This window comes from Mycetomoellerius zeteki, unplaced genomic scaffold, assembly GCF_001594055.1.
Source record: "Mycetomoellerius zeteki isolate Tzet28-1 unplaced genomic scaffold, Tzet1.0 scaffold114, whole genome shotgun sequence".
NCBI lineage: Eukaryota > Metazoa > Arthropoda > Insecta > Hymenoptera > Formicidae > Mycetomoellerius > Mycetomoellerius zeteki.
This window is the reverse complement of record NW_017256062.1, coordinates 844,342-859,324: the sequence shown is the minus strand read 5'-3', so window position 1 is coordinate 859,324 and position 14,983 is coordinate 844,342. Positions and strand designations below refer to the sequence as shown.

General features: G+C 34.2%; 1 protein-coding gene across 1 annotated transcript in view; it reads left to right on the top strand.

Moving 5' to 3' along the window:
• Positions 1-2,188: 2,188 nt before the first annotated feature.
• The window catches only part of Cad87A (cadherin 87A), a 266,762-nt gene continuing 253,967 nt past the window's right edge, over positions 2,189-14,983 (top strand). Inside the window, 2 exon segments of the mRNA XM_018457631.1 lie at positions 2,189-2,328; positions 6,045-6,179. Coding sequence (XP_018313133.1) covers positions 6,145-6,179 — 35 coding nt within the window. The 5' untranslated portion in view covers positions 2,189-2,328; positions 6,045-6,144.

The window sequence follows — 14,983 nt, the reverse complement described above, 5'->3', positions numbered from 1 at the left end:
AGAAGAAACACAGTACGTTTTATTTATAAAAAAAAAACCAGTAGTATTTACCAACCCTGCTTTTTTACCATCACATTAGTATCTAGGAATATATCCGGTTGAAATTTGATATTAAATTGTTGATTTTGTATTATACAAATGTTCTAAAAATATGCATATTCATAATGCTATAATATCTTACATATTATTGCAAAATTACAATTTTTTCTTTATAGGCTTTTTTTTAATCTTTATAGACATTTTTCCGGAATTCGGTCGGATATCCGGAAAATGTCTGATATCCATTCGAAGAAATTGCCTTCTTGGATATTCGACCGGAATCCGATATCCAGTATCCGGTCATTTTACGATCCGATGCATCCCTAATATATATACATTTATGTCAGTAAAATTATGCAGATTATAAACAAATGTCAGATAATGATTTCCTGAATGATTTCCTATTGTTAAATTCGTTATGATGAGAAAAGAACGAAAAATAACAAACTTCTCAGTGTAATTTTCAACTTAAAATAATTCCATTTGGCCAAATTCATATAAAAATACGTAATAAAATTTCAATTTACTAGTTAGGTATTAAATCGTCTCGCGCGTTCATCACGGTTCACAAGTTTCTCGCGCTTTCCTCCTGTCAGAATCACGAAGATTATTATAAGGTTTCGATAATGATAGCAACGATTCCAGAGTGTGAAAGTTTAACCATGTGACTCGATTGTACATAACGGTTTTAATTACATACAGAAAACTCGTGTAACATATGGATGAAATTGAGTTTATGAATATTAAGTTCTTTGAACTGCTGAAATTAAATGAGCTTTTCATCTCAAAAACCAGATTGTGGAATGTTCAGTTCTGTTACAAACTTTTTTTGATCTTGCGAGCTAATAAGCGAAGACTGACTTCGTTTCTTGTAAAATAATTTGAAAAATAGATACAGAAACGATTCGATATATCCGATGATTTATTTGCACATGTAAAAACGTGCCGTTTTTTATTTCCGTTCATGTTCTTTTCTTTCTTATTTTAATGTTTGTCACTTCGTTATTTCTACGATTTAGCTTAATTTTTATTGTACCTACACGGTTTCGCACCATATGTAAAACGTTCATTTTCATACATAATAAAGATAAATTTTATTAAACTTTGCATGCATATCATAAATTTGTACCATATGTAAAACGTTGTCAAAGTTAAACTGCATGCATGTCATGAACTATTGCTTTGTATAAAATCATGAATTAGGAGAAGGTACGTATTTTATTCCTTAAAAGAAAGCAAATTTAATTTTACTTTCATAAAAAAAGTAAACTTAATTTTACTTTCAAGCAATTTAATGTTTTTAATATAAAACGTTTGTCGGTCGTTAAATTTTATTAAATTACGTGCAAATAAAATTACTGCGACACTTGTAAGATTTTGATTTAGAAGCTATGTATTTTATTCTTTAAGAACAAACTATAATTTTATTTCCATGAGCAGTTCAATGCTTCTAATGTAAAACGTTTGTTAGTCATTATAAATTGTATTAAACTGCAAATCATAAATTACTGCAATAATTTATATAAGATTTAGAACGTACATATCTTATTTTTTAAGAAAAGAAACTATAATTTTATTTTCATAAACAACTTCATATCTCTAATTATAAAAATGCAATATTGGAAGAATATACATAAAGAATTTACATCAAAGAAAAAAAAAGATTACATGCATGCTTATCGTAGATATTTATACACCTATCTCAAAATAAAATAAAAAAGATGATGTGGGCAATCCTTGTGTACATACATCGACTTTATAAATAAGCTTCGATTCCATTCGGTCGCTCTTGATGGCTTCGGGTATTGTCGGATATCGAAAATAGATATACCTACCTATGTATTCGCATATGTATTTCGTTGCCGACGTGACAAACGACAGCCCTGACCATGCAAGCTTAAGCGCGTCCGTGCGGTGGCGTCGTCTGGCGAGTGACGCGTGAAGTTGCCGCGGTTCCCGTCCCCGCCAATTTTACGAGCTGCTCTCGCCGGGCGCGATAGCTGTGAAGTTGGCGGGGCGGGAGGGGAAGGAGTGCCCGCGCCTGCGCGCTACGGGCAAGCGCGAGCGAAACGGAGCTCCCCCACTCCCGCGACCGGTTGCGGCGCTTGGAGTAGTTGGAGTGAGTGAAGTCGCAGTCGCCTTTCACGGGTACGGTCGGGTTGGTCGGTCGGTCGTTCGTTCGGTCGGTCGGTCGCCCGAGCGGGGCTTGGAGCAGCGTACACGTCGCGATCGCTCTCTTTCTCGTCGGAGTCGCTCCGGGAATTATACATCGTTGCCGGTGCATCCTTGGTAAGGACCGGCTGTGTGACACGCGACACGCGCGCGCACGCATACGCGCGCAGCACGACGCATACCTCGCTGCCCCGGGCGCGCACTTGGCTCGCGGTGACAGGTCGCGTGGAACAGGAGTCGGAAGTGTGTATCTCCCGTAGGACGCGTGTCCTTCCGTATCTCATTCTCGTATTACGACATCAAAACAAAAAGAAAAAGAGATCGAGAGAGGTAGACGTGCGCGCGCGCGTGTGTCTCATCTCTAGTCGTTCAAAAACACGCACCTCCCTGAAGTTGCCGCTGCGTCCGTCCGGTGTACTCCGCGTGAAGTTGCCGGTACGCACATCGCATCGTCTGCATGCAAATTGGACGCGCGCGCGCGCGGGCGCGAGTTCGTGATCATTTTTCTTGCCGGCGATCCTTTCCTACTCGCGATCAGTGCCAGTCGCGTGCGGAATTCACATCCGAGAGTTCAAGGAAAGAGCACGCCGTCCCCTTTCCTTTCTCGCTCGCCTCGCTCTACGTCGTCATCAGGTTGTCGTTCGCATCGTTCTACGTTGTTCGGGACGAGACAAAAAATCATCCGTTCCCAGCTTCCGTTTACGTGACGTCATTCAGGTGAATCGCTTGCTATTTTGAAGGCGCGTTGTAACAATTTTTGAATAGCATTACGAGATAGAACGAGAATTATTAGATAATTTTTGTCTGTTCCCTATGCTTGTATATACTGACGATATTTTGATACCAAAGTTTGTTGCTTAATCTTGATGAAAATGGTTATTCAAATCGTGGAAACTTAAAGAATATAATAATTTAAATCGTATTATATATCTTTATATTATATTATAATTAATATTCGAGTCGTGTGATAAGATTTTCGATATCTTTAAACACCATGAATTGGATTTTATCTACGATGAGGACATTCGTCAGTAGAAAGTAAATGGCCGCATTCAGCAGAATGTTTATTTTGTAACTACTGGAAGTTTTCTGCGCTGAGATAATAGAACTGTTCTTTTAGATCTAAAAGTACAATTCAATGAGTGCGAAGAAAACTTCCAACAGTTGCAAAATAAACATTCTGCTGAACGCGGCCAATGCACTGAAAAGAAAATTTACTAAATCTTACTATATGTTTCTTTGAATAGTACTAAGTAAGTTTACTTACGTAATAATTATTTACTCAATAAAAAAATGATAGTAAATCAAATTAATGATTCTTGTACTAAATAAATTTTAATTTATGTAATACATAAATAGATGTGTAGTTTTAAAATTTTGGAAGAAAATCGTTTTTTCCAATTTTTCCGCGGATTTTCTCGATTCCTTTCCCAAGAATAGAAAATTTATGTATGACCTACCATATTTCTTTCTGAAAAGAAAATAATTTCAGTTTTTTTTTGCACACACACAATTTGGAAAAAGCTTTTTTAAAATTATAAATATGTGCTTCTAATAATTAAAATATTTAAAATGTAAACACATTTAATAAATATTTACTTAGAAATATCTAACAAATATTTATTAAAATTTAGTATTTCTTTCAATGAGAAAAATACAGTTTGAGGTATTATGTTTGATGGAAAAAGCAATTATTTCTGATACACTGCCGTTGTCAATCTAATCTTTCAATCTAACAATGTAAATATTGCAAAAATTCATTCACTGGTTGTACATATCGACAAAATTTTTCTTGTAAAGCCGTACAAGACGTAATTATTTATTATAACTATTAGAAAGAATACCTTTTATTAAATACAGCGAAAGTGAAAAGTATGTTACAGAACACCGATTAAACTCTTTTTCTTTATCGGATTCATGCGATAAATGTTTTATTTACGTGACGGAATCTATTTGGTTGCGTATTTAATGATATTCATTTTCATATTTTTTCGAAAGTATTTACGGATGAATAATATTTGATATTCGTTATTAGTTACTTTGATGTCTCACGTAACGAATCAGTTTATCCGTATAGTCGATTAAATTCCAGCTAATTACGCCCACAAACTCGAATGATTAATTATTAATTACTCCGAGCCAGTAAAGATTAACGAACATATGCGTGCAATTATGGTCGTTCGGACGCGACAAATGGAAGAAACGTAATTGCGAACGCCTACCTTCGCACATGTAACGAATCGAGTAAATCAAAGTGCACGAAGTCTTCGTTTATTGACTCGATCTTTTAAGAACGTAATCGAAAGCAAGTAACTCGATCAAAGTGTAATTTCTTTACTTTCTTAATCGAGTGCCATATCGCCTTCCTTCGCGCGTATCTAATGTATTACATGATAAATTGAGCTGGTACAAATATCTCTTTGATCTAAATTGAGATATGGCGGAAAAAACAAACGAATTGATTAATATAATATTTTATCGCGAAAAATCGATATTTTTTCTCGAAGAAAAGAAAAAAAGGAAATACACGTGAAGAGAGGGTTCCAAATGTGCATAATTCCAATTCGACACATCTACTTACTTCAGTTGATGCCCAGAAATTTTCCCCTCAATATACCACCAAATTTTATATTAAATTGCCTAATTAGCGACAATTAATTAATGTGGACAATTGGGGCTCTTCCCACGTGAGAATTTAGCAGACTCAACAGTTGAGTGAACGCTCGCTGCTATTTGTGTGTTCTTGTAGATTTAAAGGTCCGATTGTATGATCTAGAACAGACCTGCCCAATTTGAGTTCCGGAGCCAAAACGCAAAACCATCGACGCAAAAAAATTCAGTGTGGGTAAGATTTCGGGGGCTGTAAAGTGTTGATACGCATCTGAGTGACGCTTATCGACACTTTACAGTGCCCAAAATCTTATCCACATGGAATTTTTTTGCGTCGAATTGGACAGGCCTGATCTAGAAGAACATACGAATAACAGTTCTCACACAACTGTCGAGTCTGCTGGTTGATTGTATATATTGAAACTAAGTGAATTATTATATAAAAGTAAGTTGATTTTATCAGATTTACTGAGCGTGGATCAATGAAATTATTAAATATTTTAGTGAGTTTGTTTACTTTGTAATTTTTATCTTATTTCAAGATACACATTCGACCATCTGAACACGCCTATTGTGCGGGAACAGAGATCCTATAACAAAGGGAGTTTTCTAGCAAGAATACATTTTTTAGATCATCCAAATTCAAATTAGACTTTTCGCCCTCGAAGAATACAAATAGCAGCGAACGCTCACTCAATTATTGAGTCTACTGAACGTCAATGAATCATTACGGCTTTGTTGTTTGCCAACGTTAAACAAGGATGAAATGATTCACTGGGTCCTTGCTGGAAAACGCCCAGAGTCTGAACCACAAGATGACAAACTTTTGATTAAGCCGCCGTTTTTGTCAACTTCAGTAAGTTAGAATGAATAAGATAGTAAGTTAGAATGAGATAGCATAAAAAGAGACAACATACATCCCTTCTTTCACATTCTCGTTTTGACAAAAGTGCTCGTGGTCAGATTCTGTTATAAGGTCTCTAGTGTGCGAGAAGGACGCGAAGCGCGATATCGTTGCGGGGCGAGCGAAGTTTGGATTTGAATTCCGCGCGGAACTTGGCGTGCGGTCGCGGCTAACTTCCGACCGTTCGAGCGAGCGAAAGTCGTCGCCGACGCGAAGCGACGTGACGCTCGGAATCCGCGTGCGATCAGCGGGTGCGTTTCGTTTCGTCCCGCTCGAACGAAGCCCGCTCGAGAGAAAACGTCTTCTGCTTCGAAGGCTGGTGTGCGCGTCGCCACCGCACGGGGTGCCTGGCATGGAGTGATCTGCTCACCGCCGTAAGTCTTCCCACGCAGCACGACCGGCTCCAGGATTCTTCGAGGATGACGGGCAGGCACGCGGAACGAGCCGTCGCTCGGTAAGTCCCTTTTCCTTTATCGCAAAGTGATGGTATCAGGGTCGTATTTTACATATGATATACGGTGAACGTGACTCCGAGCGTACAAAGCTCGGGTCCAAACGTGTGAGGTCGTTTAGTTGCTCGCTCTTACAATATTTTTTGCATTATAATTAGAAAAGCTGTTTGGATCTAGTGAATCTCTCGAAAGTGAAAGAGAAAATAAAGGAAAAAATTAAGCACAACGAACGGATTTACAGAAAAAAGTGTAGATGGAAAGTATCCGTGAGAGGAAGAAAGAACGAGGAAAGGAAGAAGAAGAATAGATAAACTATGAATTTCAAATTTGTTTTTTTCTTGTATTTTCGTGATTATTCTCAGATCTGTTCGCGTTGTTTGTACTTTTTGCACTCGGCATCTTTGCTTCAACATCCGAATATATATTTATCTTCGTTTAAAGGCAAAAATGTTTGGAGATTTCAAACAATGCGAACTTATGAAAGAGAATTCATGTGTTTTGCACTCGATCAATGCAGTTACGTTCAATACGTTTGTTTTTTTCTTTTATTTTTGTAATTACTTTATACAAAAGAAAATTCTGTGTTTTGCATTCAAAGATTAATACAATTATATTTTATATGTATAATATTTAAATTGAATAGTCATAATTGGGACGTAAAAAGTCGTATTCTTCGTTTCTTCTTCTTTCCGGAAAAATATCTGAATTGGCATTTTAAACTTAGAATATTGAAATTATATTCTTCGATCGTCGAAGTACTATTTTGAAATTCCACATTCTTTCTGTGTTTTGGTGAGGATGACCTAAGGCTATATTTTTGGTAGATACAAGATAGATTTATTTTAAATTTCGAGCCAAATGTAATACGTGAGTTATGGTTTTACTACTGTAAACCCAGAAAATTATAAATTTATTGCTGACCGCAATTTCTACTGAAATAAACAGAAAAAATGTATTATATTAAAATATTCTTGCCAACATTTTGAAATAGCTACTGAATTATTAACGATTGAAAATATATGAAGATGTGGCTTTCCTCTCTTGACGAACTAATTTTATACAACTAAATAGATAAAGGAAATTTTTCCTTTATTTAATTTGATAAAATGAATTTCATTAATGGATTTCAGTTTAACATCAGTTTAAAAAATGTTGAATATCGAAAATTAAATTAATAATGATCATTCGATTCTCTCGTTGAAATTTATTTCGAGCTTATCAGATATTCGACTTGTATTAAATTGATATTAAGTTATTAAATTAAATCTATTTTCTACTTCGTAGAAAAGTAGATATCAGTTTAACATTTTTATTATTTTTACAGATTTAGTCTTTCTATTTTTAGCTTTTCAAATATGAATTCAGCACTGAATCGTGCTCTAAATTTACGTTAATTAATCTTACTCATTGTGTAGCCGGTTTCCGAGTCGTAACCTACATATTAATATTTATACACTATTTATAATAATTTTGTGAATCGAAAAAAAGAGAAAACATATATATCCCGTTGTAAAATATTGCATATATGTATAGGAAAATTTCAGTGACACAAAATTGAGTTAGATGAGAAAAAAAATACAATTTTCCACATTTGTGTTTTTATATACAAAATAATGAATAACTCTGAAATACATTCGAATAATGTTTGACGTTAACAATGATGGTTAAATAATATCTGGATCGTTGCTAGTGCAAATATAATAAATCCGATATCTCATTTTACCGATATGAATTTTTTTTACGTACGCGAGCAGTATAATATGATTATAACATAGCGCTGTGCGTTGTAATTATTTTTAACGTAATATCCTGTTTTATCGTTTTACATTTTTTTTTCATCGGTTATTGTTATTGTTATTACAGCATGTTATTATTGCAACTAAGCCAAAAGAGCCTGTTGTGATATTACGCGTGTAATTTTATCTTTTGCGGCACCGAGTCTTATCTGATCTGATCGTGCAGTTTAATCTTGTGAAATCACCTTTTGAAAATACTCACCTATATACTACTCGACAGAATCTTGTTTACACGAGCACACGGGGTGTAATATCATTAATGCAAACTTTCGCCGGTCACGAACGCCTTACTCAATTCGGTTTGTTTTCGCGCGCACGCGGATGTAACACTTCGCAGGGAGCAATTATGGAACTCGCGGTCTAAGTTCACCTCGCGAGCAGTCGCGATAATGAACCAAGATCGCCGTGCGGTCTCCCGGCGCAACATTGTGTACATATACGGCTGCCGTTTGGAGAGCATCGTGCGCGTTAACCCTTGAAATAATGTAACGAGAAGCGGTATAAGGTATTCTCGTTCTCATAATTACCTTTTTGTTCTTCCATGTTTAATGATTTACATGATTGTTCCAATCTGAATTAGTTTTGTAGGAATTTCTATGATGTATTGTTTAAAAAGGGATTTTTTTTTCACTGTGCTTATATGTATATGTTTAAGAGTTATTATTAACTCTTAGTAAAAGTTATTATTAACTCTTAGTACACACGGTTCACGCAAAAAATATTTTGCTGCTTCAGCTAGAATTATAGCTGTTTTTTGTCTAATAGAAAATCACGTATCATATGTATAAAATTTATAGCACAAATCTAAATTCTATTTCTGTCATCTTAATATGATTAGATGCAATACATATCCAATATCGCAGTACTTGCTAAAAATTTATCTATTTTAGCTATTTTTCGTACTTATTATTAGACAATTTTCACTATAACTGTAAGAGTACTTTTTTGAGTGTTGGGTCATTCGTGCCCTGCACTATTAGATATCGAACGCTGAAAAAAATGTTTGGTTGAAAATGGACAAACCAAATATTTTTTTAAGTGAAAGGGTAATGGTAACCCAATCCCTTGAGTTAACCCTTAAGTACTGAGGTAAAAATAGTGACACTTTTACTGAGCTTGGTTCTTGAGACAAAAAAAATCGATTCAAAAAAATTGGAATAAAAACACAGGAGTTTTATAAATCTATGTTTTATTAATCAAACCGTTATAAATCAGTCTTTATCAAAGTACTGAAATGAGACAGATACAGCCTTTTTTTTTCGCGTGGTCCCACAGATCAACCTCAGTACTTTAATTAAATAACATTTTTGTTATTTTTAACAGTCGACAGGAGAGACTATGGAAATCTCTGTTGGAGACAAATTTCTTTATGCTGAAATTATGGCTAAAATCCCGAGAAAATCGCAATGTAATTCCTAAAAGAAGGTCGTCCGAAGGCTCATACAGGGTATTTCTTTTGGAAAAAAGGGATAAAATAAAAATTCGTTTTGATATCTCACTCGATCTGCACTATAGTGCAGTTGAGGTGCATATAATTTAATTTAATTTAATATTTATTATAATTATTGATTTTAAGAACCAAATTGCAAAATCCGGTTTTGTACGCGTTTTTGTAGCTCCATAAAAATAAGAAGCTGAAAGTGTCACTGTTAGCTTCTAGGAGATAAAATCAGCATAAAGACATGTATTTTCGCCGTGAAGAGTATGAAGCAGATCATTTTATTTATCATAATACTTTTAAGAGCGAAAATGCAAAATCCTGCTCTTTAGCACGCTTCCTAGCTTCGTAAAACATAAGTCAAACAAAGTTTTATTACAAAATGTTTCTTCTATGCTACACTATACGACAGCATGCAGATATGTATCTACACCGCAAATGGGGTGTAAATGAGCTGGCTCGTTACTTCTGTCGACCCTTACTTCCATGTATGTCAAGATATATATAAAATAAATTCATTTCTGTCGTTAGTTTCAAAGTGAACATCGTCCATATGAACGCATGCATTTAGTAAATAATAAATTTCATAAAATTTGAATCAAACTTAATATATTTTTTTGAGTTTAATTGGTTAATTCCATTGTTTTAAAATTAACGATATATTAGATAGGAGCAGTAGCGATCTGTAGAAATGATTAAAGATAACTCAAATTGAGTATAATTTGACATTACGAACTTAACAATGTACATTTCTTTTCTTCGAAAAACTAGGAGCATCAAGTAATTAGTTACAACATTTATATACAATTTTTTTAAATACAATATTATAAATATACTTATATAACTTCCTAAAGATGTCAAAAGTATATAGAATCACTTAATAATTTTTATATGTTTGTTAAAGTGATGAAAATTAACTTGGGACAGGAATAATAATTTATTGTGCACAATAAAGGATTAGAATATTATCATGTGTACTAAGGATTAAGGTAAATTTCAGAGGTTTTTTCCACTTTATTGAAGGACTTGTGTACAATGAAAACAAAATGTTCCGCGTGATGTAAACTCGATTAGTAGGTACTTAAAAAGTTACCTTCGCGTTCTAATGAAAATAAACAATCGACGATCATCTCGTCGCGCGCGCGGTAATTAGACAAAATAACACAAGAATGCGTATTGGCTCGGTTATTTTTTCGTGCACTCCGTGGATTTCATATTTTATATTTTATATACGGAAGAGGAAGATGCATTCAAATATTTACCCGGTCATATTTCGGTGGTATGCTCGCCGAGGTAAAAGCAAAGTTATACAGGGTTATTGCAGCGGCGCAATATTCTGTGCCGCGGCGATATTGTTTGCCGATCGCGTCCTCGTTTACTACCCATTGATTTTAAAACACGCGTAAACGACGTCCTGCCGTCGGCCGATTTTTTTTCGACTCTTGAGCAACGGTGCGACCACTCCACGAGACAAATACGCTAAATCGACGCTATCGCAGTGTTTTTTTTTAACTCTTGGTGTTCCGTGGTGTTTTGTGAATAGTGAATATTCCTCGAGCGTCCTGTAAAAACTTCATTGAAATATCGATCTCTCTGTGTAATTTTAGTCATTTCCAAGAAAATGTTTTTAATTAACTTCGAGAATCAGTCCTTCGACCTGTTCCTGCAGTTAAGAGATTTATTCTCTATTTATTTTCTATTTCTTGAAGAAAAATTCCACGCAAGGAAGTAGCTCTAAACGTACTGAATGTTAAAGTTACGTGAAGCACAACTTGTTTTTAATAATTTTTATTACGTTGAATAATCTGTATCAATTTAAATGGACGCTATTTCTTACCGCTACACTGTTTCCTACCATCTTTTTTTCATACGGAAGAGAATGGCATGGAATTGCGCATGTAAAATTATCAGGATGCGGGCAAGTTAAGAAATGTTACACCACAGGCCTGCGAACGTTGTTGTTCCTTTTCACGCGAGGGTCTGGCATAATAGTTGCGTCCTGCGAACGTGTGAAAGTTACTGTGAATTAAAAACGGAGCAAAGTCAGAAGTGGGATCGCGCGCGATATAGAAAACATGCGAGCGAGCCAGTGAGCAGATTTGCTTTCGATATTCCATTGCGTTTCCGAGGGAACATGAGCATATCATTTCATAAAGCTTTAGAAAACGACGGCTTTCTGAGAGAGATACACCGGCAAAGTAATTATCGTTCGTTGAGAAGGAGAACGCTTCAAGCGGAAAGTTCCGGCACATTTTTCATTAAGCGCGCGAATCCTTGGATTTAATTGAAACCGAATATCAAGGCGGGACTTGAAATTTTGTCTTCTTCGCATTGCTTCTTTGTTCTTTCTTTTTTTCTTATAACGGCGAAAGTCTTGGTCTAATAAATAGATTGAAGGAATCTCGCGAATACTCTTCGCTTTAACTTGGATGTAATAGCTGTTCTTTTGACAAGCAGAAACTTTGTGATATTTAAGTAATTTAAAAACAGTGTTTTTATATAATACATATAAATTTTTATTAGTCATTATAAGTATAAATTATGTAAGTATAAGTAATGATTATATAAGAAGTAAATGTTTAAGTATATAAGTAAAGATAATAACTTAATTCTCAACACTCTAAATAAATTTTTCAATTATCAAAATTTATTTAAATTCCGTCTATTTACGTGCAATTCATTATTATAGTTATTACCAGATGAAAATCGAAAAGTTAAATTGTTCCGTTATATTTTTTGTATTTATTATATTGTATTTGTACGATTTTGAATTTGCGTTACCGGTTCCGTCGTTACGTCATTCAAGTTCGTGTGAGCAAAAAAAATTTTGCGATTCGAGCCGGAGGGATCTTTAATTTAACTCCAATCTATTTTGCATCGATTTGTAATATCAAGCGAGCTGATATATTCTGCGTAATCTGAATACCGGTACTCGCGGCACGCAAGGTCGGCCGATCGTCATCGAGGCGCTGGCGAACGCCGCGGTGAAAGTCTATTCCACGTGGAAGGTATCTCCTGGTCATGTTCATGCAGGAACGAACACGGAATCATTCTCGGAACGAAAGTCCCGGGTCTACGGGTCAGGAAACTTCGACCGGTCTACTGCGAAAGAGTAGTTGCAACTACTTGGAACATCAAGTTTTCGAAAGTAAATCATAAGAGCATGAAGTTCAACGTACGTTTTTAGTTCTCTTTCCCGAAGAGGTCTAGACAGTTCCTGATATATTTAAAAATGGAAATGAGTAAAATATGTTTAACTTGCTGTGTTGGAAGTTGAGTATGGCTGTAACGTAACTATGTAACAATGCCAATACTGTCTGATTGTGAGTAAAAAAGCAATGAGAAATAGTTGAATACAGGTCGAACGATTAAAACAGTTTAAACTCAAAGTGCGATATTGAATCGGTCTCAATGTGTGTTGCTGGTAAACATTCGCTATATTGAAAAAGCTTCACATATTGCCGGTCACATTATTTTAGTGACTTTTACATGGCCACGATCGTTAATTATAAATAGCATTAAAATCTAATTAACCGCTCGTGATAAAGGTTTGCGAAATTGCGAAATATTAATTTTCTATTTGCCACGGCTGATTACTGAATATTTTTGAACTGGGTCAGAAATTTTATGCTAATAGCGAGATTTTATGCGGGAAATGTTTAACGGATGGGTGATAAAGAACTTTTTAACATCAATTTAATGCGAATTTAATTTATGCGAAAGATCTCTTTGTTATTCTGAAATAAACTTGGCGGAAAATCTATCTGCTCGAAATAGATAAGATAAATTTGCAAATATAAATGGTAAAATTCTTTCGAGAGATTATAGCGTTCGATTATGACGAACTTTTTTTTATTTTCTATTGATATATCTACTCTCTTTCATCTAATCCATGCAAATGGATTGCTGTGACTCTTTTTTATATCTTGAATGTAAATCTCGGAGCTGCTTATGAATTTGACCTATCATATTCTGCGGCATTAAGACATTTATCAATTTCACGTCTTTGTCAGGCTAATCAAACAATACGTCGCCTTGATTGTATTGCTGAAATAGGCACTTGATTGTCGTGATTATGAGACGGGAGGGGCTACAAACGAGCTCGCGTGATAGATAATCTCTCGTCGAGAGTATATTCGATATATAACGGGTATCATTATTGCGCTTAGATATCTTTGTTGCGCTTTTAGAAACAACTTTAGAACTTGGTAACATTAACTCTCTAGGGTCGTTGTGTTAAGAAAACAATTCTTTTTCTACTAATTTTACTTAAAAAATCTGGTTAAAAATGTTTTGGGAGGAATCTATCGATGAGAAAAAATGTATTAAATTTTAATAAATATTTATTTGAATAGTGCCAACTAAACCTTTAGTAAAGAAATATTTACTTGATACAAAAATGATTATTAAGTTAAATTAATGGTTTTTATAAATATATCTTTATATTTAGTAAATTAAATTTAGTTAGTATTACTATTCAAACAAATGATTTATTGAAATTTAAAATATTTTTAATCTATATGTTGACATACATATATTAACATTAACCGTGTAACCATATATTATATGACCTTTCTGATAATTAGAAGTATTGTATTTCAGTGTTCAATCCTACGTACATTTCTTCAGTTTAAGTGTAACTAGTCTACGTAATCTCGAATTTACTCCGAATTTTTTTATCCCAAGTTTATTTTAAAAATGAACGTTGCAGCATTCGCTCCTAGAGAGTTAAATTGAGTCGACCTCTCTCTCTCTCTTTTTCATTATTAAAAAAATCTGTCGTTAGAATTTAAATTCTAGCTGTAATTGAATCTGGCATATTTAATATGTTATAAACATAGTTTCTGTTATTAATTATAATTACGAAGCATCCAGCAATTAGCAAAAATGAGTATATTTATTTTTTGTGAAATTTGATATTGATCCGTGTTTACAGAGCAGAAGCATCAAGGCATTAATAGTTTTTAACAACTGCTAAGTGAAGGGCTTCCTTTGAATTAAGAGACGCTCATAAATAATGCAGTATTATCATACAATTTGAAATGGTCTTTACTTTAATAGAATTTTAATTGCAAGCTTAGTTAGAAACTTACTGAAGTATTATATCTTAAATTTTAAAATAAATGAAATTCGAAATTTGAAATAAGGTAAACGTCCCAGTGTAATAAGAAATAAGGTAAACGACATGTATCTATGTCTGGACACTTACACAAAATTTATTATTATTAATCTCAAATGCTTTTTTTATTACAGTATTATAATTTAATTGCATTTAAAGATTACAATTAAATTATAATATTACGTTTTAAAAGGCGTATTTGAAACTAATATTAACTTAAATAAATAAAGTGTTATGTAAATAGACATAGGTACATGTCCAGTCACTGGATCGGACAGTATTTATGTCCGGATGGTTACACAAAACTTTATTTATTTATATTAATATTAATCGCAAATGCTTTTTTTATCTTAAAGATCAATTTGAATTAGTTGTCTTTTGTCATTAAACATCTATTTATATTATTATTTTCCATCAGCATATTAATTTTCCAATTGTGGTCGGACACTGGGA